Below are 24,573 nucleotides of genomic sequence, written 5' to 3'. Positions count from 1 at the left end.
AGGACATCAGGAGAACAGAAAAGGAGGTCCACAATGAAATTCAAACAATATAGGGTCATATGGTCCAAGGTAAAAATATGGGTTGACAAAAGTGTATGGTGAAACTTTGGTTAGAAGAACCAAAAGTTGGACATTGGCTGAACTCAGGAGTTGACAATTTTCAGTTGAAAGCTTTTTAGTTTGAATATATCACTGGTTACACAAACTAAATCATTAGTATTGTCTCCTAGTGCTAATACATAGAAAGCTGCACATTTCTACCTCAAGGTTTTAGTATTATAAACTGAACTCAAAAGTTCAAGTTTTCAAATCAAAAGAACTTTTTGTTGAAGATTTTACAAATTACAAAAACTAAATCAGAATACTATCTTAGTAGTATTAATAAAATAGGAAGGTTGAAATTTCTAGCTGAAACAACAAGGAGATTTATGTGTGCGTAACGCACGATGTGATAGCAAACGTGGGTGCATCTTCTTGTATTAGCGAAAAATGTGGGGAATACTTTTCCCACAAAAGGACAAAAGGCTACTGTTTATACTTATCAAAACGTTGTACTCCCTCTGTCCCATAATATAAGTGATTTTGAGTTTTTGCTTGCAACGTTTGACCACTCGTCTTATTAAAAAAATTTGAAATTATTAATTATTTTATTTGTGACTTATTTTATTATCTACAGTACTTTAAGCACAATTTTTCGTTTTTTATATTTGTAAAAATAATTTGAATAAGACGAGTGGTCAAACGTTACAAGTAAAAACTGAAAATCCCTTATATCGTGGGACGGAGGGAGTACTTCTCAAGCCAGGTACACATGATTTGGAACTTGCGACATGTCTGCCTTTGAAGAATGTAGTTAGAGAACTTTTTACCCAGGATGATCTAGTCTACGGATTGATAAGTTTTAAAACTTCATGTATCGAATTCAAACGAGAGGGTGTGAGAGTGCTTTGGCCATGTATATCCTTGCTATGTAGAGATCGAAAGTGTTAGTACAATTGTATCGTTTCAATGTAATTGGGGAGTTCAATTAAAAAGCTTCCATTGTCTAACAAATTAGCCAAAAGATGACCTTGAATGTTCTACTTTTCAGGGTTATAAAAGCAAAAATGACAATTGAAAGTTCACCTTTCGGTGTTATAGAAAGCTTTTTGATCGAGGAGGTCAGAGAACACAAATTGGAATATATATATATATATATATATATATATATATATATATATATATATATATATATTGACAGTACTTTATTTTGTTGGCGTCAAGGGCTGTATGATATAGTGCTCCTATCAGTGTAGTAATTTACAGGTTGTGTTTAGATCTAAAGTTAAGTTTGGATCCAAACTTCAGTCCTTTTCCATCACATCAACATGTCATACACACACAGCTCTTCAGTCACATTATTTCCAATTTCAATAAAAATCCAAACTTTGCGCGCTGAACTAAACACAGCCTATAGGAGAGTTGTTCTCCAGGCACATAGAGTTGTTCTCCAGTCCAGTGTCCCTATCAAAGATAGTACTAGCTCTTTTGTGTAGCAAGTGGAGGAATAAGATGCCCCATGCCATCACTCCAGTGACTCCAGTCCAGAGAGGAAAAGGCGCAAAAGACAGGATGATGCTGATGAGGCTCTGAATCGGATAGCAAGCACAATAAAATCATAATCAACGCCCATCGCTTTCGCTTTGTAATAGTACTCACCAAACGTCCATTACTGATGCACAAGCTTTGCTTTGCTATTGTGATCTTGCTGTGGTCTTGCTTTGCTATTGTGATCTTGCTGTGGTTGGACCAGACAGCCAAAAAAACACAGCCAACCAGTACTGCAATAATGTTTACCAGGTTGATCCACAACGTGTAACTGCACAAGATCTTCTCACCACCAAATGCTGATAAAGCAGAATTCTTGATAAGTTGAACATAAACTTTTTCTCGAAACAAGTTAGATTTCACATTACCAATAAGAACAAAATTTGTACGGATTGCAAACAGCTGAAGAATGTAAGAGCAGATTGGAATAATAACACAAGGCAAGCATAGCTTAATAAAGAAAGTAAATATTCCAGTAGTGTCTCCCTCTCCCAGCTAGCCCAGGAAGCAGCACAGCCTAACAGCTACAAAAATTTCCAAACATAGTTGCATACGGAAAAGAGAAAAACATGGAAGCCGTCCTTAACCACAATTCAAATAGACCCCGTCCTTACCACTCCTCCCAAACGAGAAAGTTGGTCATATTAAAACAAAAACAAAAACAAACTTTTATCCAGAACCTTACTTCCTAAGACATAATCTAGAGAAGGTCAGCGACGTTGGCCGGCAGCTCCTCGATGGTCACATTGTAGAACCTCTGGATGTCGAACAGCATCCTCTCATCATCGCGGGTGACAAAGTTAATGGCAACTCCCTTCCTGCCAAACCGACCACTACGACCAATGCGATGGAGGTAGTTCTCAGGCTGGGTGGGCAGGTCGTAGTTGATGACAAGGGAGACTTGCTGGACATCGATACCACGAGCAAGCAGATCAGTGGTGATAAGCACACGGGAAGAACCAGATCGGAACTCCCTCATGATGATGTCCCTAGTGTTCTGGTCCATGTCTCCATGTGTGGCAGAGACAGTGTGGTCCCTGCTCCTCATCTTGTCGGTGAGCCAGTCCACCTTGCGGCGGGTGTTCACAAAGATGACACTCTGGGTGATGGCCAGTGTCTCATACAAGTCACAAAGAGTGTCGAGCTTCCAATCTTCCTTCTCCACATTGACGTAGAATTGCTTGATACCCTCAAGGGTAAGCTCATCTCTCTTCACAAGAATCCTCACGGGCTTGTTCATGAACTTGCGGGTGATCTCAAGGGCCTCAGGAGGCATGGTAGCAGAGAACACTCCGACCTGGATCTTTGGTGGAAGGAGCTGGAAGATATCATAGATCTGAAAAGGGAACACCATATGTAAGTTCAGACCATGCAACACTACAGCATAAAGAAATGAAATACAACTTCCATAATAGCTCATCAACCATTAGACACACATAGTACATGTATTAAAAATATGCAGTCATATTGTTGCGTTAACAGATAGCCAATGAAGCAGGTGAAGGTCAGCAAGTAAAAAAAAAGAGAGAGAGAAACTGTAAGTCCTAAAAGAGTCCTAAAAATGAACTACCAGCTTTACAAACTAGTAATCACCTATGATTTCTTCAAGAATAGTAACATTAAGTCATAAACATAAGCATAGCGCGCACTCAGATAACAATTCCATAAATATGTTGTACTTATATCAGATTTTGATGCTTGAAACACTCTTAAAACACAATTACACAAACATGAACACTACAGAAGACATAATGTAAAAGATCAGCCATACAAACTGTTGGAGGTATTATAGCAGAATAATGGGCTGGTCAGAAGCAAACCTGATCCTTGAAACCACGGGAGAGCATCTCATCAGCTTCATCCAGCACAAACATCTTAATGTGGTCTGGGCGGAGAGATTGCCGACGTAGCATGTCAAACACACGTCCAGGTGTGCCAACAACAACATGCACACCACTAGCAAGAATCCTTTGGTCCTCACGGACAGAGGTTCCACCAACACAGGCATGCACCTTGACACCTAAGTAGTCACCAAGAGCACGCATGACCTTTTCAATTTGCTGGGCAAGCTCACGTGTTGGTGCAAGGACCAGGGATTGGCACTCCACCAATCCATAGTCAAGTTGCTGCAGGATCCCAGAACAGAAGGTAGCAGTTTTTCCTGTTCCAGATTGAGCCTGCTGAATCACATCAAGCCCTTTGCAGAAGGGAACAATCCCCCTTTGCTGAATAGCTGATGGCTTCTCAAAACCTACACATCAAAGTACAGGGATTTGTAACATCACCAAAATATGTGTTGTTGAAACAATGGAAAAGGGATAAGACTTTTTGTATACCATAAGCATAGATGCCTCTGAGAAGGTTCTCTTGGAGGCCCATGTCATCAAAACTCTCAAAAACTTCATCATATGAAGTGAAGAATTCCTCATTGTCACCTTGGTGCCTGCATGTTGCGAGAGACACAAAGTCCATAATGAAACCCATATAGCATAACGAGTGGTGCAAATGAGAAATCAAACATCCATTAGCTGCTACTAAGATTACAAATACGGTAGAATAGAACGATGGCTTACAGTAGTTCCTGCATCTTGCTGTCATAGTGCTTAGCATCAAACTGGGAGCCTTCGGGTGCCATTCCTGCCATGGCTGTATTCAAGGGAAAAAAAAGAGCAGGTTACAAAGGATGAATGGCAATAATGTTTGAAGGACACAAAGTAGTAGTAAACTCAGTTGTAAAAGCAGTCTTGACCCGCACAATAAATGTTAGTACATTTATAGCTTTCTGCTGCACACAAGGAACATAGCACCCATAGTTGAAGTCTATGCACGACACAACATGATCTCTTCGAACAGGGTTTATGCACAACACACAACATGAAATCTTCGAACCGGGAAACACAAACTCGCAACAGTCCAGAATTTACTTAATCGACCTAACAGGTTAGAGATCAAGCTCAGTATACAATGGATACTGCATGTGGAGCTTAATCTAAGGAATCCTCCTAACACAGCATACTCAATAAGCGAACAGACCAAACTAGTTGGCCCAAAAAAGACCTTCGTTTGGTCCATAAAGACCTTCGACTTCCTATGGTTCCTCCACTGTCCTTGGCATACAAAGGATAATAATCTAACAGTCATCAAAGTACAAAGCAGGACATCGAAGTGCTTAGCAGGACAAATAATCTAACGCAGTCATTAAAAAAAAGTACATATACTAGCATGTTACAAATTTTAGATTTGCAAACACTAGGACACCCAAAACATCAATTACTATTGTCAAGCACCACATACCACTTCTATAGCTGCTCAAAAGGATAACAAACATGCCAACGGAGATATAACAATCTAAACATCATTAAAGCAATCAAAGTCACGCATCTCCCACCCAAACCCCTCTCTCTCACAGACTCGCCAAAATCACATCGAACCAACCCAGATCCACGCCCCCACCACCCGGCGACACCCAGATCGAGCCAGCGCCAAGCCGGACCAACCCGAATCCAGATCGAGCACAAACAAAACAGAAAAAAAAAAGCATCCTCAGCGGGATCCCATCCCATCCCATCGTTCATTGTTACCTGAAGAGGAGCGGATCGATCCGGAGGAGGGCTTGTGTTGGTTGAAATCAACGGTCTCGAATCCGAGATCGGCGTCTCGGACTCGATTCGATTCGTCGGGATCGCGTGGGCGCTGGGAGGCGCTGGCTTTTTCGCTGCGAGCGGCGAGAGGAGGAGGAGGCGATGCGACGATTGAGGGTTTGGGAGGAGAGAGAGAGAAAGAGAGAGAGAGGTTATAAAGGGGACCCGACGGAGGCGGAGCGCGGCTCGACCTCTTCTCTCTTCTCTTCTCCTCGTCTCGTCTCCCCCTTCCCGTTCCGTTCCGTTCTACGGGCCGGCTGCTACTGTGGAGTGTGGAGTATGAGTAAGACGGGGGGTAGGGTTTGCTTCCGTTCCGTTCCGTTACGAGCACGAGTGGTGGGCTTGCCTTGGGCCTAGTGTCCGTGTGGGCCTTTCCTTTTTTTAAAAAAAAATTATAAGCACAGTTACACCACCCTCATCCTAAAATGTAGCAATTAGAGAGATAACGTACTAAGGTGTGTTCGGGAGGACGCAAAACGAAACTTGTATTATTGCATGATTAATTAAGTATTAACTATTTTTTTAAAAAATAGATTAATATGATTTTTTTTAAAACAACTTTCATATAGAAAGTTTTTGCATATGTCACACCGTTTAGCAGTTTGAAAAGCGTACGCGCGGAAAACGAAAGAGGTGGGTTCGGAAAATGGGGGGAAGAACACAGCCTAATTTTTTTTACAAAAGTCATACTAACAAATTTTTTATAACCGTTTAATTTAATTAGATGGATGAAAGTTACAAGAGATCTAGATTTACTTAGAGCTCATCACATCATAGTCTATAAGTATTTTGTAAGGAAATTTTAGTACGTATGGACATTTCCTTTCTGTGTGTGTTTGTGGGATGGTTGGTTGCCAAAGGTGGTTCGAAATTCTGCGAAATTCGGCTGGAGTTTGATTAGGTTTCGTTGTGTTTTTGGTCTAGACGTACTTGAATTGAATACTTACTGTTTTCTGTGAAGTTTCTGTGATTGCGACGATGACTCCCGGGGTTTCCTTGGGTAACAAGGTGGTGTTGTTTGACACGGTGAGAAAAGGAAAAGAAGGAAACTATGCAAAATTCAGTACTTTTTGGATGGACCGGATGTGAACTTGAGCAGAGTTGCAGTATGTCATGTTGCGTTGCGGGCAAGTAATTAATTAGTCGGCACGACAGCAATCGCGCAAGAACATGGAGCATGGGTGCGTTGCGAGTTCCAACGCGGACAGCTCAACGCAACCGACATGGGGCTTGGATCATAGAAGTTCATGTTAAGATAATTGAATTCATTTTGGCCTATGCATTCTGACATTAGAATACCATATTAAGGACATGGATTATTTTCATCAGCTTGATTTGAAAAAAAAACTACTTAGAATACCATATTAAAGACTACTGACTGAACTTTTGTTCAATTAGACAATTAGGCAAGGATCATCTGACTGAACTTGACACAGCAAGTCGGCAGGTGGAGGTATCCTGATAGATAAACAGATCACACAAACAACTCAAACATCGCAAACCTGCCAATCTCACAATAAGAGAACATTAATTTGCAGCTTTGCTTACTTCGATTTCATTTTTTCTCAGGTCAAGAACAAAATTTACATCAATGCGCGGTTGCAATCTGAGTAGTGATCTTTTACTCCGTACAGTGATGACGCAAAACTTACAGGAGATTAGCTACTACAACTAATTACACTTCGCATGTCCATGGAAATAAGGTACCATATACATTAATTCTGAACCAAGTCTCCGTATTTCAGGCTCCTTGCAGCATATGGCTTTACTCTCAGCTTGCTATTCTTGCCCAACTGCTTGTGGAGTTGTGGGGTGAAATAGGTCTCACCACCTGCAGAAGAAGTTCTGGTTCTGAAAGACAACATACCTTCCATGATACATTGATGCCTCCAGATAGGCTCAGAAGTCTATCATACCAAAGATGCTCTCTACTGAAGGATTCACTAAACAACCTTTCATATTTTCATCTTTATTTCCTAAACCTAAACTCAACTTTTTAGTAATGGACACAATTTCTCGGTCCAGGAATACAGAGAATGCGACCAATAAGAGGATTTAAAAAAAAAATTCGAAGGGCTATACCTATACTGTACTGCACTAGTCACTAGATATTAGTAATGGTAAGAATAGGGCCTCAAGGTAGTTTGATGTACAATTGGTTGCTCCTATAGACATAGGAGGCTATAGAAGACAAGGGGTATGAAAGCGTTGTCGAGTTGGGCTGTATATGCTTCCAATAAACCGCTCAATGTCACAGCTACCAAAAGTGATATCCAATGCTGTGTTAATATAAAAGAGATGGTCAGGATTTATGCTTGCTTAGTATATTGTAGAATAAAAGCTTCAAATGGTTTAATGCCAGGGGGGGAAGTAAAACCTGTGAAAGTATGTATCCACTTGAAGCTAAGAGTGACAGCAGGATTGAGCAGGCTGCTAATACAGAAGTTATGCCTGCTGCTGTGCCCTCAATTGTTTTCTCTAACATTTCAAAAGTATGTGCATAAGAGATCAATTATCAATCATGGAATAAATAATAATGGAAATTAAACTCACTTCCTGTCTTGCTCCATCTTAGGACACCATACTTATAACCTATCATTGATGCCTAGGTAAAACAAGAGAATTCATCATACTGAACGCAGCTAACATAAGAAAATATTAACTGATCACGCACTGGACATAGAACCTACCATGGTATCACCAATACCCAAGCTGAGAATTCCAGCAAATGGTGTAAGAGGTCGGTCATTGAATCCTGATGACATCCATTTAGGAAGTGCACATCCCAGCAAGAGTGAGAAATGACTGAACAAAACAAATATAGTATTAGGCCTATCCAAGCACTGAACATGTAAATGAGTTAAAATCTGGAAAACAACGACCATTAATCCAGACCTACCTAACAATTAGAATTTCCGAATCGCGATGATCAGTGAAGGCACTCATGAACTGATGCACAATATGCCCAAGAGGGTATATTTCCCAAACCTGAGGTCAGAGTGAAACATTTCGTCGGAGAAATTAGCACATGTGGGCATACAAACTGCCAAAAAACAGAAAGAGGGGGGAAAAGAAAGGGACACAAATAAAGAAAATGCTTACTCGAACCATCTCCAATATTAAGAAAACGGCAAATGCTGCACCAAATGCTAAGTCCAAGAAATCAGGCTGCAAAGAGAAACAATTTATTGAGAGTGTGTTTCAAACAATCTGATGGGGATCGAATATCGAAAACATATATTACCTGAAATATTACTGCAGGAGAGAAAATTAGGACAGCAACGAGATGGTAATACTTGCGCAAAAGAATCCTCTCCGTTTTGCTTTGTTTTGATATACTGTAGAACCTTCTAATTGATACATATATCACAAATATCCAGTATGCGCATAAAGCAAGCCGTTCACGTGAATCGGTGAAAATATAGTTAAAAACCCTGTGAATATAAACCATTAAGTGAACCAAAATTCAATACGTACAAAAATGCACAAGGTTTAGAAGCAACACAGGAAGAAATTTTTCAATATTTGACTAACAGAGTGCATGCTTTTATGCCCTTCCAATGAAATGCAAACTTATATGCTCACCAAACAAATGGATGCACTTCAAAACCTTGAATAAGACGCGTCCATGATGGCACTAACAACAATAGTGCTACCAACAATGAAACATAAAATACACCACAGTCAATTCTCTTCTGTGTGCATTCCTCAACTGTTTGTGTTCTTTGACTCTCCAGTTTTCTACAGTAAGCCAAAACTTGAAGGGAGCTTTTGTATAACAAGGGGAGAAGAAAAAGACCAAGCAAAACCCCCTGCAGAAAAGAAAAAAAAGGGAAGGGTATTATGCACTAAGAAACTGAAGCCAGAGAACGCAATAGCTTCTACCTGAATAACTGTGCCTATCTCGCTTCGAGTTCCAGGTGCGCGAATAAATGCTTCTGATGATACGGAGAACTCCATCTGCCAGCAGCACGGTTGCAAATGTGCAGGCAACAAAATAAGTATCAGATTTGCTACCATTTTGCTGGTAAAACATAGTTCGAGGAATAAATCACACCTTTGAAAGAGTATGAGCCAGCATATCACCACAGTAAAGAACAAGACCACTTGAGACCAAAATGGCCTCCCCTAAGTTCACAGAAAATGTAAAGATAAGTTAAAAAAAGCAATAGCTTCAAGTCATGATGAAAAGGAGACATATACATTGCATCGGCCAATAGGAACCACACAAATTAGCTGAATTTAAATTTTAAAAAATGAACAGTGTAGATATAATGCACTATGCCTGCATGGAAAACTGGTAGGATAACTAGCAATCGTATGGATAGCTCTAAAGTCTAAACATATGCAGTCAGATATAAACAAAAAAATAAAGATCTAACTACATCTTAGACTTCAGGTACAAACCAAAAGATGAACATGAAGGGAACTTCTCTAGAATATGCTGGATTAAGATCACAGCAGCCACTCCATGACACAGCAAATACACCAAATTACTCATCACCAGCAGACCTGTTAAGACAACCTAGATTAGTTTGTAATTCCTTGCTTCTGATGAACTTCCACCAGATTTTGGAAAGAAAGGGTGAGATTATGTTTGCATGCAGATAAAATATGCATGTACCTCCATCAGTCTTCAGTAAAAGGTGGAACAAGTATGCCAGGGGATATAAAATGATGAGCAACAAGCCGTATTTCGAAGCTATAGAATTTCCATTGCTGGGAGACTGCCGTAGATGCCAAACAAAAAATGATAACATGCCAAGGCAGCTAACAGATACTGCCCAGTACTGCATTTCAAGGTATGCATATTCTGACAATGAACACATATGTAGTTAGTAAACCAGATGCGTCACCGAAAATCTTAGTGTCAAACAAGATTTGAAATGTTGATGAAGATTTAGGGAAATTTCCATTTAGCAGTGGATCTGATAAATTTGACAAAATAGAAAAATGGATACCTTCACGTCCATTAGGATCTGCTAGTAAGACCCTATAAAGTTGAATTAACCGTGAAAGCATGACACTAGGCAGAGTAGTGGCACCAAGAAGTATGCCTGATGAAGCACCCGGCCTGGAGCATATACATATATCATCATCAAGCACTTAACAATCTTTTACAGAAACATGCACAAGAGCATCAAGCCACCACAAGAAGGTGAAGTCCTCACAACACAAGACGTGATAAAATCTTACAGTAAGCAACTAGGATTGCACATCACAGAACCCATATAAATTTTTTGACTAACTCACCGGGGGGGGGGGGGGGGGGGGGGGAGAGATTCCCCACCTGAATTGTCATTGCATAAAAGAACCCATATAAATGACAGTGGGAGCAACGTTTTAGCTGAAAATGCAATGGAACATTATTTTGGCCATCAAAATGAGAGCAATATTTTGACTGGCTGTATGATAGAAGCACCTCTGAATTTACCATTTGTGAAATGGGTCAACTAAGAAATGCTGAAACCCAATTATTCAAGAGTGATATTTGTCCCTTGGATTCTTGGAACCACCAAAACCTGACCATTTTACACACTACTGAACCAAAAGAAAATTCAGTAAGCCTCAAGTACAAGTAAAATCGCATTCCTGCGGAATGCTGAATCCGACTGATGTCGTTTCCCCAATTGCATGATCCTCACAGGGAGGCAGCCAGCACTGAACCAACAAATGGATCAATTCGCCTCAGATTCTACGGCTGCGCCAACGAATTTTGCAAAACACTGCACCTCGCAGGTTCCCTGACATCACAGGGAGCTCCTCGAACACTTAATTCGTGGAGTTTGAAACTCGAACACTGGTATCAAGATCGCGCAATCCCCCGAGCTAACCAAATCGCGCGAACTAGCAGCCCAGCTCCGTGGAGATGCGGCGGAAGAAGATACGGATAAGAGCGGGGGGGAGGATATAACGTCGCACCTGGTCCTGAACCGGCGGAGCGGCGATGAGGACGCGGAGGCGGAGCCATCCACGGCGAGCTCGACGGCGAGGGCGGCCGCGGCGAGGACCGCGAGCGGGGCGGCGAGCTGGGCCGGCGCCGCGAGCGCGACGCGGGCGACGAAGAGGAACACGACGAGCCTCTCGCCCGAGACCACCGCCGGCGCCATCGCCATCGCCATCGCCGGCGACCGAGGAAGCGCACGAACGAAGGGAGCGCGGCGCGAACCGGACGGAGGAGGAGAGGTGGGCTCTGTAGCCTGGGTCGGGCCTTGGTGGCTCTGACTGACAGGTGGGTCAAAGCGGTTGAGCCGTCGCGTCCGACACGGGTGTGGGTGTGGTGCACCGTGCACGCGCACCGGACCGACCTGGTCCTCTTGCGTGGCGTGTGCGCGACGCGGAGAGAAACGATTTTGTGCCTCGTATCTGTGGGCGTTTGCGTCGACGTCGTCGTCTACTGATGGGCGTTGGGTTGGATGGGAATATGGAATGATTCCTGAGCATTTTGTACCACCTCTCCAGGCAAAATTCACAAGTGTTGCAATGTTCAAGCAAAATTCGTGTTCTGTACTATCAAATATAAGTTCGACATCCACAACTCATGTTCTCAGATAGGTACAGAATTTAAAGCAACTTTAGGTAACTAGTGACTGATGAGGAGCTTGTCTGATGGATCACAAACCACAACATACGCAATACAATTTAAAACATTTTCTAAAGTAACAACTAACAGTCCGGGAAGAAAACAGACACTATACGATCTAACCATCCATCCATTGATCCATCAACTCAGAGCAGGGTAGTAATACTAATACCACGTTCCAGACATACATAAGTGACGTTCCAGGCATAGTAATAACATTAATAATACAGACTCTAATAATAAGACAAGTTCACAATCTCGATAGTAGCTTATAACATTTTTTTGCTAATAATACAGTTATTGGGACAGCAGTAATACTATGTTGATCATTTTCTCTTCAGAGCGGAGGGGATCATGCAACGGCAACAAAGTAAACATTCAGGACAGATATCATCTCCTTGGGATCTTTAATCTAAGGGAACTCCTCAGCAAACCGGGTCAAAATACCCTGAACACAAAACCAGTAACAAAAACGTCAGTACATCAGAACAGGTAGCAATTTATCATTACATTACACAAGTAAACCAGGGGGAAATATATCCTAAACATTGCACCCCCTTCAGAAGCAACAAGCCTGCAAATAAAGAAAAAAGAAATGCAACTTCAATGAAAATGCATCCATCACAAGTAAACACCATAAATTGAATATCAGCTAACTCAAATACCACCGAGTTCAAGCTTCACAGTTCACACGCATATATTGGATGACGGTACATGGAAATGTACATCCTGCCTGCCAATGCGTTCTCACATCAGATGTGTTCTTTGCATAGAGGGAAGAAAAAGGCAGAACATAAAGCAAATTTGCAGAAAGAAACATGAAAGGAAAAACGAACTAGTGCCTGCACACTATGGGTCATATGATAACAATAACCAAGGCTTTGGCACCACTGAAAAGGAGCAAACCGAACAAAATAGCTGTTGGTGCAACCTAGTCCATTCAATATAGGCAGCTCGTGATAGATGTTCACTGAAACCAAGTAACCAAGAAGACCATAGAATTCTAACATATCAATGTAAATGTAAAGTGAGTTATAAAAAGCTGAGCTCTATTTTTCTAAGTTGTTTCAAGTTAACATTATTCCAACAGGTCAAACTGCCTAAGGCCTAATAACATACAGTAGCCCAGGCTAAGGATGCCCATTTGTTGAGGAACAGTACAAACTGATAAAACACTTGCAAGGACAGCAGTAAACCAAAAGGAATCATACATACGAGTAATGCAATGGTTGCTCTTTAGAAAAAGAAAGCACCTGAATGAACAAATATGAACCCATGATACAATATCACAACTTACTTCGTAACTAACAGCAGAAGTTTCAATAATATATGCCACAAAATTTAAGCAAAATAATAGGAAAGAAACAACACTTACATTGATCAGACAAACATCGCCAGCTCTGGACGGCTGTAGATATTATCCCCATCGTCATCCAGTGCAGGATAAGCAGCAACAAGCGCATCTTGTGCACCAATATATAGTGAGTTGTAGATTTTCCAATATACTTCACGTACTTTCCTTGCTGGATGGAAAAGGCCTTGAAGGCAGTAATTCAAGATCACAGCTGGACCAAGAGCAACTCTCATCCCCTCAATCGCCTCCATGACAGCATTGATGACATGGGGAGATGTCTCAAATATGTTTGGCCAGACATAGTTAAGCAAATGGACAAGAGCATCCTCACAGCCCAAGCCAGCAACACCAAGAGCCATGTGCTTCACAGCAGAGGCAGCAGTTTGCCGGTGAACAAGATCTCTGTCCATTAGAGCATCTTCAAGCAAGGGAGTAACAGCATATATGTAATCCTTGCCCATCTCACCAATATACTCAAAGAGGAAAGAGAGAGACTTCAGGACACCATTCTGAACATTGAGTTCTGGGACTCGGTACTCATTCATCAGGGCAGGCAGAACCGTAAAAGGTGAGCAGGTTTCAGCAACAATGGCAATTGCGACAGTTGTGCAGACACGGTTTTGCCGTTCCTGCACCTTCAAGTTATTCAACAGAGTAGCCAACACATCCTGCGGCCCAATAGCCTTCGCAATATAACCAAATGTGTTCACGGTGGCTCTTCTAATACCCTTCTTGTGAGCCTTCAACATTTCAAGAAGCTCAAAACAAATCCTCATCCACTCCCTAGCAGGCACAAATTCTGCTCCACGATCAGCAATCCTACCAACTAGATCAATGCAGTTCTCCTGGACCTTCTCATGCCTATTCTTCAAGATAGGAGTCAGCCGAGGAAGAAGATCCTTGATTGGCGGTGTCATCTTAGTCATACCAATGACATTCACAATAGCTTTCAATGCTCCAAGAATCGAACCCAACACCTCAGGGTACTCTTCTCCCAAATACTCATACAGCACAACACCCAAATGACCCATAAGCTGCTCCTCCTGACACTGTTTCATCACAATAGCTATCCTCGAGATCAGATCAGCAGCTTGTTGCCTAACTTTTGCACTCTTGTTGTTCAACCGCCACTTAATGGTACCACAAATCTGAGGAAGGTAAGGCTTGACCCTCTGTCCCAGTGCATTGACAACAGCTCCAAAACCATTAAGCATGACATTTGCATCATCACTTGTCTGCTCTTGGAAAGCATACAGGATGCCATCAATAAGCAGCTCCTCCAAACGAGCATCAATATCTGAAGCACCCAAATTAGCCACAACCTTCTCAATTGTTTCCATCACCATTCTCCTGTAAGGCTCGCTTTCATCTTTCAGATCCTCAACAATCCTCCCAACAATATCAGCAACTCCAACCTTATTTGCCATCTCTACCGTTGTTTCCACAAGCTGCTTATAGTTCCTGCGGTCCAGAGCCATTCTCCTAACCCAGAAGTGACGGAAAAACTCAGGAAGGATGTCATTCCGGATATAATCAGCCTCTACACCCTCTGTACTGACACACTGTTTAACAACCTTCAGGACAATCTTCTTCATCTCTTCATCTGGTGACTGGAACTCCCTAATCAGGATTTGCATGACCTCCTTCGTGTAGTAACTGGCATACAGCGCATCCATAAGAGGGATGATGAAACCAATAGCTTTCAAGAAGGCAGCAAGAACCTTTCCACGGTGAGATCTGATACCCTTCCACAGAGGCTTCAAAACAGTATCAAAACTTTCTATACCATATGGTGCAGCAGCCTCAGCAAGTGCAGCAAGAGAAAGGGCAGTGATTGTCCGCACTTTCTGGTTCTCGTCACTAAGACCATGCTCAATGATCTCAACTAGGGACTTGAGATGTGGCAGAACAGCGCAGCCCATAAGAATAGCAATCTGCTGAACAATCTTGATACCAGTGTGCCGAGCTTGCCAGGACTTCTTACTCTGACAGACAGCCTTTAAGAATGGCAGGAGAGCAGGGATACCCAAAGCAGAAGCCACCACGCTAAATGCTCTAGCAGTGGTATTTCTCACATACTCATCAATGTTATCAATATCTGGTCTCATGGCGGCAATCATGGTAGCAAGACCAGCAGCTTTGCTAAGATTTGAGATAATCTCCCGGCCCTCAACACGAGCATAGTAGTCCTCATCAATCAGAAGTGGCTCAATGACCACAAGAATCTTATGCACAAACGGACGGACTAGCTCATCCAGCTTATACAGTACCCTGTCAATGACCTTCACCAGAAGATGCCGCTCCTGGTCCTCAAGTGTTGGCTGCATGAGCAAGGGTAGAATCTTGTTGAACAATGGGCCAGCACCAAATTCCCTTGCTTTGTCTGTCAGTTGTCGAAGTGCTGTCTTCCGCTGTGGGGGTGTGCCATTCTTCACCTTGAGCAGGAGCTTCATGATCTTCCTCTCCTTCTGCTCTTCTGGAGATAGCTGCTCCTCCTCCTCCTCATTCAGCAATGTTCCAAAGTACTGGTAATCCTCTGGCTTCATGAGGGGCAACCCACCAGGCAACTCCTTGGGCACATCAAACTGCTGCCCACGATTCTCCTCAGGAATAGCATACAATGGTGTGCCCAATGGTGTTGGTGTAGCGAGCAGCTTTCTTGCTGGTGTGCGTATGGGTTGGTATGAAGCTGGAGGTTCAAGAATCTTGTACCCTTCCTGCGGGAACATAGTATCAAGCTCCTCATCCGTAAGAGGCCTGTTCCGCTCCTCAATGTCCCGCTCCCACCGCAAGAGCTGGTACTGCTCTGGAGTCATTGGACCACGAGAAGCAATCTGGCCGGGTGTTGGCGTCGCAAGGTTGTCACCACCAAATGGCGTCGGACCAGGAGTGTAACCTGCAGGCGTCGCAGCACCAGTGCCTCCAGGTGTAGCACTACCCATACTTGCAGGAGTCTCATCCCATCTCGATCTCTGCTTCTTGGGTGTTGGCGTGACAAGCCCACCAGGCAGCTTAGGAGTAGCATCCCAAGCTCCAGAAGGTGTGGCACCTGGAGTAATGCCACCAGCTGCAGGTGTTGCATCCGCATCGGCCATCCTCCCAGGAGTTGGTGTCTCATCCCAACGATTCCTTCTCACCGACGGTGTCGCATCCCCGACACGACCAGGGGTGGCATCCCAGCGCCCAATCCCAGGAGTTGCATCAGGAGCATCCCAATCGGAGGAGGTCTTCGCCTTCTTGGATCCAGCAGCAGCAGAAGCATCACCATCCTGCGACTGATCCCATCTATTGCGGCGCTTCGGCGCTGCCACTGGCTGCTGCTCGGGCACGGCCTTCTTCTCCTTGGCCTTCTCCTCCTCTTCCTTCTTCTTCTGAGCTATGTCACGCAGCAGCTGCTCCTTCTGCTTCTGCAGGTCATTCTCGCGCATGGCATCGGCATAGGTCCGCACGGAAGGGTCCGGGGTGGCCTCACCGGCGGCGAAGGGATCATGGCGCTCCGGCGAGATGATGCGGGCCAGCCGGCGGCGGCGATAGTCATCCTCGCGGTCGATGATGCGCTGCGACTTCTTGGGGAGGCCGTCGTCCTCGGCGGCGCGGGGGATGTCGGCGGCGGCGACGGCGTGGCCGGTGTAGGAGGCGAGGCGGCGGGCGGCGGGGTTGACGGCCGCCTCGGAGTCGTCCTCGGGCGCGTCGTCCTCGGAGGCGGGGATGGAGGTGTCGTAGCCGGCGAAGCGGTTGGGGTCGGAGCCGCCGCCGCCGTAGAGATCGGTGTCGAAGGTGACGGAGGAGACGGCCATGGGCGCGCCGGCGGCAAGGGCCTCCTCCATCTTCTTGCGCTCCTCCTGCGCCCGCGCGAGCTCCGCGTCGATGGCGTCCATGGCGACGGCGCGGCGGGGGGAGAGGCGGTTAGGGTTTGGGGGGTGCGGGGGGGGGGGGGGGGTGGAGAGATTGGACGATGCGAGAATGGGGGAGGAAGAGTAAAAATTCGTGACACGTTGTCACGTTCATGTCAATCTGGCACGTTACGAATAGAGTCTCGGGTCCACGTTACACGTTTGATACATGGGACCCACCAAGGAATAATAATTAACTAATTTACCAAAGTAACTAAGAATTTACCACGGGGTCCACATGTCATAGACATGTAATGACCCACATGTCATAGATAGCCAAATCTTCAAAGTGGCAAAAAAATTAAATACCCAAAACCCCCCTCCGTTAAACCCGAAGAAAAAAAACCGCACCACCAGCGTGGCGCCGATCGGAGCCACCGGATAAATGTGGAAGGTCGCCGCCGACGCGGCAGAGGGGTGGGGCGGCTGGATCTGCGCGTCAATCCTGCTGCCGAAGACGGCGTCCGTCGTCGCCAACCTCGTGCGTCATCTTCGAGGTCCAAAGTCGGCGACGCCGCCGACACTCGCGGCACCTAGAATGCTCAACCTCGTTGTCGACGCGGTGACGGCGCAGTTGGCTTCGCGCTCCGCCGACGGCGTGCCCCACTCTCACCGCGAGGCCAGTTTCCCCTCCTCCTCAGCTGTCGTGGAGGACGTCGCCTAAAACCCTCACCTTCAACGCGTTGGCGGTGTGGCGTCACTGGCTGTCGACGGAAACCCTCGCCTCCGATGCCGTAGAGGTGGAGGATCGAGCGCCACTAACAAATCCATGGATTCCACCAACGAAGGCAATGGCCTCTATCGCGGCGCCTCCTCTGCCAGCGTCGCGGACTACACCCGCAGGCCCGGCTAAGGGGCCTCGGGCTGCTACTTGGTCGGCATCGACAACTTTCTCACGTGGCTACTCGACAAATCAATTCATGAAGGTCCACCAACGATGACAAGAGTCACAAGATAGATTCTCAAGTCCTTTTTAGGCCCTGTTTAGTTCACACCAAACTTCCCCCAAACTCCAAACTTTCCATCACATCACATCACATTACATCCAAAACTTTCCTACTCACATAAACTCCTAACTTTTTTTTTTCCAAACTACCAAACTTCTCCCCAAACTTCGGAACTAAACACAGCCTTAGTCAAATACTAGTACAATCTTAGGCCTAGCTCCATTAGGCAATTTATCTTATGTTTTCGGTGGCATGTCAAACAAGCGGAGCGATTAGCAAATGACTAATCGAGTGTTAATTACTATTCCTATCAATTTAAGAATTAAATTCATTTAACTATTTGATAAAGATATTTTTATATAGAAAATTTTTAGACGAAATACACTATTTAATAGTATGGAAAGCGTGATCACATTAAACGAGTGATTTCTTTTAGCCAAAACTCCGTTAAGAACTCAATGTTGGGCTAGATTCGAAAGTGAGTTTGGATTGGACCACTTTTTCATTAAGGCGTTAACCATGAGCACGTTTACAAACTATTTAAACAATGTGTTTTTAAGTACAAGTTTCTAAAAAAAAATCAAACACATTTTTAAGTTCTAAATCTTAATTAATTGTGTGTTAATGACTACTTTTGTTTTGTTTTACGTGAATTGGAAATCTCAATCAAATAGTAGTAGAGCACTTCAGAACTTAGCCTAATATTTTTTTTGGAGTGCTTCCTATTTTTGAAGTTTAATTTTATACGAGAGATTTAACAGCCCACCTCGCAAACCCAAAACCCCCCCCCCCCCCCCCCCTTACAGAATACCAAAAAAAAAAAAAAAACGATCACCCCACAAACCCCCCGTTCCATCTCAGGAATCCCCAAACCAAAATCATCAGTTCATCAGCGCGAAATGCGGAAGGCGGCGAGGTTGGCGAGGGTTCTCGCCGCCGCGGTGTCGGCGCCGGCGGGGCGTCGCTCCATCGTCGCGCCGGTGCAGGTATCGCCGTCATCCACGTCTAGTTCTCCCCGTCGTTTGTTTCCGCGCTAATACGTTCTCATCTACAGGAGTTTTTCCGGCCATGGCTAGGGTGGTCGTCTTCGTCGTCGGCGGTTCGTGCGCTGCCTCCTCAGTTCGCATTCTCCACTACGGTGCCCCATCTCCCTCCTCGGAGCGTTGCTCCCGCTACGTCCGCCGCGATCGTTCCCACCGTTCGTTCAAGCCCCCCTTCGAGGTCTGCCGGGAGCCCGTGGACAGGAAGGACGGCGTCTCGGTGGTTCGGAACGGGAGCATCATCTACCGCGGCGACGCCTCCTTCCCTGCACACGATGAAAACCGGCGAGACTTCGTCTCCTACCTCACCGATTGAGAGTTTGAGACTGACGATGCAGTTCCACCGTCGACTACCCCTCCTCCGCCCGTACTCGACGAGATGTCAGATTGCTTTTCTCCGCCAACTTCTCCGCAGGATACAGCCGCTTATCTGCACGCGCTGGATCCAACAGTACAGTAAGTCTCCAAAAGCAAAATTTACCCTGCTTCGTGGAGAGAGTTTTTTCATTAAGTGGCGCCGATAATTTTATAGTTTTTCATTAAGTAGTGCCCATAATTTTATAGTTTTTCATTAAGTGGTGCCCATAATTTTTTCTTGAACCCCATAATTCTGTATGTCCTCCAATTAGTGAAATGTGAAAAAACAAATTTGAACCCCATAGTTTTTTATGTCCTCTAAATAGTAAAATGTGAAAAAAAAAACAAGTTCATGACTACTCTGAGTTGCGAAGCAGAGCTGGGCATGCAGGTGCAGTGTTGTGCAGTCAGTAGAGATGCAACCCTGATATATATATATATTTCAGCTAAAAAAATTTTTAGAAGCAAACTAGACATGTCTTATTTCAGCTAAAATATACAGTATACCATATATGTGCCAAACATCAGCATCATTGAATTTTACACTGGGAACACCATCGACTACCCAATGAAATGCAAAATGATAGGAAATGCTTTTGCTTGTTGATTCATATGGTTTGTTCCCTTTGTCTGCAGGTATAGGGATAAACATTCTCTAGAAACATGCTATGAGCCCTTGTTCTTCTTCAGAAAGCATCCCGCAGTGGAGTTTCATCATCCAATAGATGCGCCCGACTCCATGTTTGATAGAGTGATATTAACAGAATGGGCTAAACCAGCTATGAGAGGGGTGCTGGAGACCATCAGCAGTCATCATTCTGCGAATCTGGAACTTACAGAGTTCAGTCTGAAAGATCTGAAAATATTCTGCAATTACCAGACCCCGGAATTCAAACCAAGGTTCAAGTTAGTTTGCGGCACAAGGAATGCTACATGTGAAGGAATGAGAATGAATTATATCCAAGCAGGACAGATTTTCAAGGAGATAGTTAATGCATCGCTGGGAACACCAAGTTCGTGGGATATCTTAATTGAGGATTTTCAGGACTTACTGCAGATGTTAGAAAATCCCATCCTTGAGGAGGCTTATCTGATGAGAAACCACCCTGCTTTGCTTGCACTGAAACTGCACTCACAGTTTTTCATGGCATGCTATGAAACATTGATGAGGGCATCACTTCAATCTGTGTTCGAAGTGTTCAAGATGCTACCCTATGGGATGAATGATTCAAGTGGTCACTGGAAGGTACGTCTAGAGCAACACCCGTACCTTTGGTGGATGCTCCACAGTCAGTTTACATCCTATGGAGACAGAAACTCTGAGCAGTGCAGATACCGTCGGAACTACTCATGCCACAAGATTCATCATCTCACAAAAAGGACTGAACGATTCAAATGGTATTCTGCAAATGATGTTGACATGCTGCTTTACCAATATCTACCCATGTCGCTTCCTGGCTTAATGAGAGCAATGTGGGACGAAGGACTGCTTGCCCTTTTCTGCTTGCGTCTAGATGAGCTTTTCACCAAGTGAACCGGTCATATCTCCTGGTGGCAAGTGAAACACCCATTTCTGGTAATCGACGAATGTGACAAACTCAGTCTTAACTGTCTGGTAATAGTTTTTCTGCTGCTCACAATTCATATGTTTTCTCTGGAGTACATTTCTCTCAAACGCTTCAGATGATCTCGTTGAGTGAGGGTTGGGCTAGTACTGTAGCTTGCTGTTACTAGTACATTACTTCTCATATCCAGTCCTCTGCAGTGAGGGGTGGGGTTATTACTTTACTGTCGCTTGCTGTTACTACATAACTACTCGTGTAAGTATATCTAGTACTCCTGGATTACGGTTTCGACAGAATGTATAGACTACTTTTGTCCCCCCGGAGGTGTGCTTGGAATTTGTATTCCGTATTGTATAATGCTCACAACTATGAAACCTCTTGTATCTAGTTAGTAGCTAGAAATTTTTCAGATAAATATTCACACGATAAACTTGGGAGCACAATATTTTTGCCCTTGTTATATATTTCCAGTTGTATTATAATACAACCGATCCCCCCCCCCTTCTGCATTGTACTTGTTTTGGGTAAATGCTATGCCGGTGATCTGTCAAAATTATCAACAGAGTAGTATAGTGGGTAAATCTCCAATCTGTCATTTTATTGGAAGCAGTAGCTTGCACTTCAGTACAAGCAGTAGGGTTTTTCAGCAAGCTCCAGTAAATCTTTATGTCCTATCAAGAGGATCATCGATTCGATTCACAAGGGAATGTTTGCTACATGGAATCAGGAATGTTTGCTTCAAATTAGTTTTGTCATCTTGAGCTGAAACAAAGGGTTGATGGAATTTTGGCCATTACCAATCTGCGCATGCTTACAGTCTCTGACTGCCTGTGCTAGTAGAAATCTGTCATTGTTTCCACTCATGACTCATGTAGCAGTAATTATTTTTTTGCCGGGTCGGTGAACAGGAATCCTACTTTACTTTATTATGGGAGGAAAAAAATACAGTAAAACAACAAGCATGGTTATTGCCAACTTGCCACACAGTGAAACCTGTCATTGTCTTATCTCCACTCATGTAACTCTAAACATAGTACATACTTGCGGTGCTGTACTGGTTAGAGAATCAGCGAGTAGAATTATCTCTCGAGCACCAATGGAAGTTGCGGTGTGAGAGATTGCTACAGTCTACTGGTTCAAGAACCAGCGAGCGAGTAGAATTATCTCTCGAACACCAATGGAAGTCGCGGTGTGAGAGATTGCTACGATTTTACTGATTCGAGAACCAGCGAGTAGAATTATCTCTCGAACACCAATGGAGGCGCTAGAGTTGGTTTATTACATGTGTATCTCATGTGGCCAGCATGACTTACATACCCAACTCGTAGCATATCCGGATGTCTGTCCGCGATCATGTCGGGTGATCAAGCCGACATTGTTCGTGAGCAATTATCCGTTAACAACCTTTTCTCGAGTAGTCCAGCCATGGCCGGTGTATGAGATAGGTCGTCGGTCTTCGTTGGTTGGTTGGGCGCGACGACTCTGCATTTGTCAAGAACGTTCTTGATAATGCAGTGTACTCGACCACATCCTACTCAAGTGCTCAATTGTTCCTGAAAAATACTTTCTAGAAGGCAAGATATATAGCAGAGAATATCGAGTAGGTACTCAAAGAACTACATGGATCTTCTAGTATTATCAGGATGCTACGAGCAGATGTAAATATCAGGCATTACGTAAACCGTAAACAAGCATGATTCATACAGAAGAGAACAGAGCAAGCCCCCAGCGTTAGACCGTAGTCGGTTTAACGTCGGAAATACTCGTGCAATAGATATTGTATAAAAGACATGCTCTAGGTAAACATAATAAATTATAGATCTGACAATTCTGTATGATCTGAATAGGTATGATAAATTGCATATAAAATATTGCGTACCTTTGTAGATACATGCCGGATGTATCTACGAAATTAGTAGATTAATTTAAAAAACCAATCTACCAATTACTCTTACCGCGTACTTGTTTGACATCATATGATCTGACGTCTTTTGGTACGCCGCGTATCTTGAGGTTTGGTCGATCTCGAGAGATCGAGTTGTTGATGACGATGGTTCCGATCTCGTCGGGAGACATACTTCGGTCGGGTTGGATCTTCCCACAGCGAAGTCGTCGAATAGCTTGTTGTCAGAGAATCCATCTTTTGAACCCATCTCGTCGAAACCTTGAAGTACCAAACTCCCCCTACCTAGCGCGCCATTGTCGACGTTTGATGTCGCGATTCCGGTATTTGCATGGTACGGGGATCGTTGGTACTAGGATATACGCGAGACTGAGATAAAAGAGATGGAGACGGGGATTTTTATACAAGTTCGGGCCCCTTATCTGACAAGTAATAGCCCTACATCCTGTTGGCCAAAGCCGGTTATTGATCTTATTCATCATAACCACACCAGTACAATGTTTGGAGTAGCCTATCTAACTGTTGTCGACATGGCGGTCTGAAGATCTGACTCGTAGTCGACAACAGAGTAGCCTTTCTCCTCGAATCCGTGCCCGGCGAGATCAGAGATAGCGCTTTCGTCTCTCCTGACAGTATCCGAAGACACCGTAGGGGACTAGCCGTGCTTATCGCTGAAGTCGATATCCGGCGGCTTGTCTTGGCGTATGTAGGCTTGTGGTTTTATGGCGTCTATGTTGTCCGTGTATGTTGATTGTCTCTATATCCCCTCTCCTCCTAGGGGGTCTTGTATTTATACTCATAGGTGTCACCTTGTCCAAGTAGAACTAAGGAAACCAATATGAATACAATCCGAGTAGTCCTTGTCGTTTCCATGTAGAACTCTGGTTGTCTTTTCTTATCCGGAACTTCATCCATATCCGAGGTCAGATTCCGTATAAGACATGGTATGTGACGGGTCCTGTCGAGATTTAGTCAACTATTATTAGATATATGGTATCCATAACCCTGACAAGATTAATATGATTTTTTTCAAACAACTTTCGTATAGAAACTTTTTGAAAAAAAACACACCGTTTAACAGTTTGAAAAGCATGCGCGCGGAACACGAGAGAGAGATGTTGGTAACTAAGGGTACCGAACACAGCCTGAGTAAAGTTTGAGGCAGCAAAAACGTCGGATAGGAATAGTTGGATTTATACTGTTTGCTTGTTGCCGTGGGATGCGTTAGTTGGTTCGGCATACGATGCGATGAGAAGGACGGCGATTTTTTTTTACGGAAGAAGGTAGAGCGCGCTCCACCTTATAATCATTTCATTAATAGATCATTTCATTAATAGAAATGAGGTTTTCAGGTTACAAGTTAGAGGTTATAGTTAACCTAGAACAGAAAGGAAAAAAACGAAAAGGAAGAAGAGAAGAAACAAAAATAAAAAGAAAAGAGAACGGGGGGTGGGATTTACAAAGATATAAACAAGGGTTCTTATACTAGGAGAGCCTGGTACACCAGGATTGAATTTTCTGCATGTTTGATTCATTGGTTCTCATGCTCCAAAGATCAAGGGTGTCTGAGACTTGCTGTGTGATGTGCTGTAGGTTGTCAAACTGACCTTCAAACACTCTGTTGTTGCGGGATTTCCATAGCGTGTAGGTGCAAGCAGCGAACCAAATTGGTTCTATTCCTTTTGAAGACCGATTGCTGTCTA

At 44.0% G+C, this 24,573-nt stretch overlaps 4 protein-coding genes across 9 annotated transcripts; 1 reads left to right on the top strand and 3 right to left on the bottom strand.

Annotated features, from left to right (window-relative positions):
• Positions 1–1,928: 1,928 nt before the first annotated feature.
• On the bottom strand, positions 1,929–5,466 carry LOC4328286 (eukaryotic initiation factor 4A-3-like). The gene is made up of 5 exons (NM_001406445.1): positions 5,169–5,466; positions 4,161–4,233; positions 3,924–4,030; positions 3,408–3,838; positions 1,929–2,923 (listed from the first exon to the last, which is right to left on the bottom strand). Exons 2-5 carry the CDS (start codon positions 4,229–4,231, stop codon positions 2,288–2,290), a joined length of 1,245 nt encoding a protein of 414 aa, NP_001393374.1. The 5' UTR covers positions 4,232–4,233; positions 5,169–5,466; the 3' UTR covers positions 1,929–2,287.
• Positions 5,467–6,752: 1,286 nt separating this feature from the next.
• LOC4328285 (dolichol kinase EVAN) lies at positions 6,753–11,391 on the bottom strand. Its single transcript, NM_001406444.1, has 14 exons — positions 11,151–11,391; positions 10,190–10,302; positions 9,853–10,041; positions 9,636–9,740; positions 9,286–9,356; positions 9,114–9,188; positions 8,814–9,040; positions 8,473–8,662; positions 8,331–8,396; positions 8,128–8,216; positions 7,919–8,033; positions 7,782–7,833; positions 7,606–7,706; positions 6,753–7,507 (listed from the first exon to the last, which is right to left on the bottom strand). Exons 1-14 carry the CDS (start codon positions 11,348–11,350, stop codon positions 7,394–7,396), a joined length of 1,707 nt encoding a protein of 568 aa, NP_001393373.1. The 5' UTR covers positions 11,351–11,391; the 3' UTR covers positions 6,753–7,393.
• Positions 11,392–11,923: 532 nt separating this feature from the next.
• Positions 11,924–17,080, bottom strand: LOC4328284 (uncharacterized). 5 transcript variants are annotated; one of them, XR_001543344.3, is made up of 3 exons: positions 13,187–17,080; positions 12,477–12,544; positions 11,924–12,385 (listed from the first exon to the last, which is right to left on the bottom strand). XR_001543344.3 is itself a non-coding variant. In XM_015769869.3 (2 exons), exon 1 carries the CDS (start codon positions 17,041–17,043, stop codon positions 13,192–13,194), a length of 3,852 nt encoding a protein of 1,283 aa, XP_015625355.1. In that variant the 5' UTR covers positions 17,044–17,080; the 3' UTR covers positions 11,924–12,259; positions 13,187–13,191. The 5 variants fall into 5 exon arrangements, 1 of the variants encoding a protein (XP_015625355.1); XR_001543346.3 differs by having other exon boundaries at positions 11,924–12,259; XR_001543345.3 differs by having other exon boundaries at positions 12,477–12,540.
• Positions 17,081–18,801: 1,721 nt separating this feature from the next.
• Positions 18,802–21,420, top strand: LOC112937973 (uncharacterized). Of its 2 annotated transcripts, XR_010739656.1 has the most exons (3): positions 18,802–18,991; positions 19,060–19,501; positions 20,039–21,420. XR_010739656.1 is itself a non-coding variant. In XM_066307962.1 (2 exons), the coding sequence occupies exons 1-2, from the start codon at positions 19,425–19,427 to the stop codon at positions 20,934–20,936; spliced, it is 975 nt and encodes a 324-aa protein (XP_066164059.1). In that variant the 5' UTR covers positions 19,198–19,424; the 3' UTR covers positions 20,937–21,420. The 2 variants fall into 2 exon arrangements, 1 of the variants encoding a protein (XP_066164059.1); XM_066307962.1 differs by lacking the exon at positions 18,802–18,991 and having other exon boundaries at positions 19,198–19,501.
• The last annotated feature ends 3,153 nt before the right edge of the window (positions 21,421–24,573 follow it).

This window comes from Oryza sativa, chromosome 2 (genome assembly GCF_034140825.1).
Source record: "Oryza sativa Japonica Group chromosome 2, ASM3414082v1".
In the NCBI taxonomy this organism is placed as follows: Eukaryota; Viridiplantae; Streptophyta; class Magnoliopsida; order Poales; family Poaceae; genus Oryza; species Oryza sativa.
The sequence above is the reverse complement of the archived record's forward strand: the minus strand, read 5'-3'. Positions and strand labels throughout refer to the sequence as shown.

Excerpts from the sequence above, each read along its gene's own strand:
- LOC4328286 (NM_001406445.1), bottom strand. The coding sequence starts at position 4,231 with ATGGCAGGAATGGCACCCGAAGGCTCCCAGTTTGATGCTAAGCACTAT. Across the intron at positions 3,839-3,923 it reads CAGAGGCATCTATGCTTATG|GTTTTGAGAAGCCATCAGCT; the intron begins GTATACAAAAAG and ends TTTGATGTGTAG. Across the intron at positions 2,924-3,407 it reads CCCGTGGTTTCAAGGATCAG|ATCTATGATATCTTCCAGCT; the intron begins GTTTGCTTCTGA and ends TTCCCTTTTCAG.
- LOC4328285 (NM_001406444.1), bottom strand. The coding sequence starts at position 11,350 with ATGGCGATGGCGATGGCGCCGGCGGTGGTCTCGGGCGAGAGGCTCGTC. Across the intron at positions 9,189-9,285 it reads TGGCTCATACTCTTTCAAAG|ATGGAGTTCTCCGTATCATC; the intron begins GTGTGATTTATT and ends TGCTGCTGGCAG. Across the intron at positions 7,834-7,918 it reads TGGGTATTGGTGATACCATG|GCATCAATGATAGGTTATAA; the intron begins GTAGGTTCTATG and ends TGTTTTACCTAG.
- LOC4328284 (XM_015769869.3), bottom strand. The coding sequence starts at position 17,043 with ATGGACGCCATCGACGCGGAGCTCGCGCGGGCGCAGGAGGAGCGCAAG.
- LOC112937973 (XM_066307962.1), top strand. The coding sequence starts at position 19,425 with ATGTCAGATTGCTTTTCTCCGCCAACTTCTCCGCAGGATACAGCCGCT. Across the intron at positions 19,502-20,038 it reads GCGCTGGATCCAACAGTACA|GTATAGGGATAAACATTCTC; the intron begins GTAAGTCTCCAA and ends CTTTGTCTGCAG.